Raw genomic sequence first — 529 nt, 5'->3', positions numbered from 1 at the left:
GTGGCGCTTGCGGCCATGGTTTGCATGGCGGCAGCCGGCGGTGGATATGGAGGTGGAATTGGAAGTGGATTTTCAGGCAGTGGATTTAGCCGTGGTGGAAGTGGCGGATTCGTTGGTGGCAGAGGATTTAGTGGAAGCGCTGGATTCAGCAGCAGTGGATTTACCGGAGGAAGCGGCGGGTATGGTGGCGGACGAGGTGGAGGCAGCGTCGTCCGTGCGCCCTTGATGGGCGTGGGCGTTCTTCCTAGCGTCGGCGGCGCCTCGGGCTTCGGCGGCGGTTTCGGCCAAGGCGGAGGAGGATCCTTCGGCGGAGGACGAGGAAGTGGCGGAGGAAGCTACGGATGGTAATCATCATACCCAAACAAAATTTGGCTTGAAACATAGAAACATGTCTTTGTTTCTAAAAATATATAAAACAAAAGAAATCTCTTGCTGTTATATAACCCCATGCATAACATGGAAAAGAGTACTCCTGTACTTCTCAGCTTCAATTCCACGCTGAAGAGAATGCTGTGATATTCCAGATAGC

The 529-nt window shown here is 53.1% G+C and overlaps 1 protein-coding gene across 1 annotated transcript; it reads left to right on the top strand.

Moving 5' to 3' along the window:
• Positions 1-15: 15 nt before the first annotated feature.
• On the top strand, positions 16-348 carry LOC119588250 (glycine-rich cell wall structural protein 2-like). Its single transcript, XM_037936946.1, has one exon. The coding sequence runs from the start codon at positions 16-18 to the stop codon at positions 346-348; it is 333 nt and encodes a 110-aa protein (XP_037792874.1).
• Positions 349-529: the final 181 nt, after the last annotated feature.

The sequence above is a fragment of the Penaeus monodon genome, chromosome 23 (assembly GCF_015228065.2).
Source record: "Penaeus monodon isolate SGIC_2016 chromosome 23, NSTDA_Pmon_1, whole genome shotgun sequence".
Classification (NCBI taxonomy): Eukaryota; Metazoa; Arthropoda; class Malacostraca; order Decapoda; family Penaeidae; genus Penaeus; species Penaeus monodon.
Note: the sequence above shows the minus strand (reverse complement) of the source record. Positions and strands in the feature narration are given on the sequence as shown.

What these genes read in the sequence shown, in the direction of transcription:
- LOC119588250 (XM_037936946.1), top strand. Translation starts at nt 16, where the DNA reads ATGGTTTGCATGGCGGCAGCCGGCGGTGGATATGGAGGTGGAATTGGA.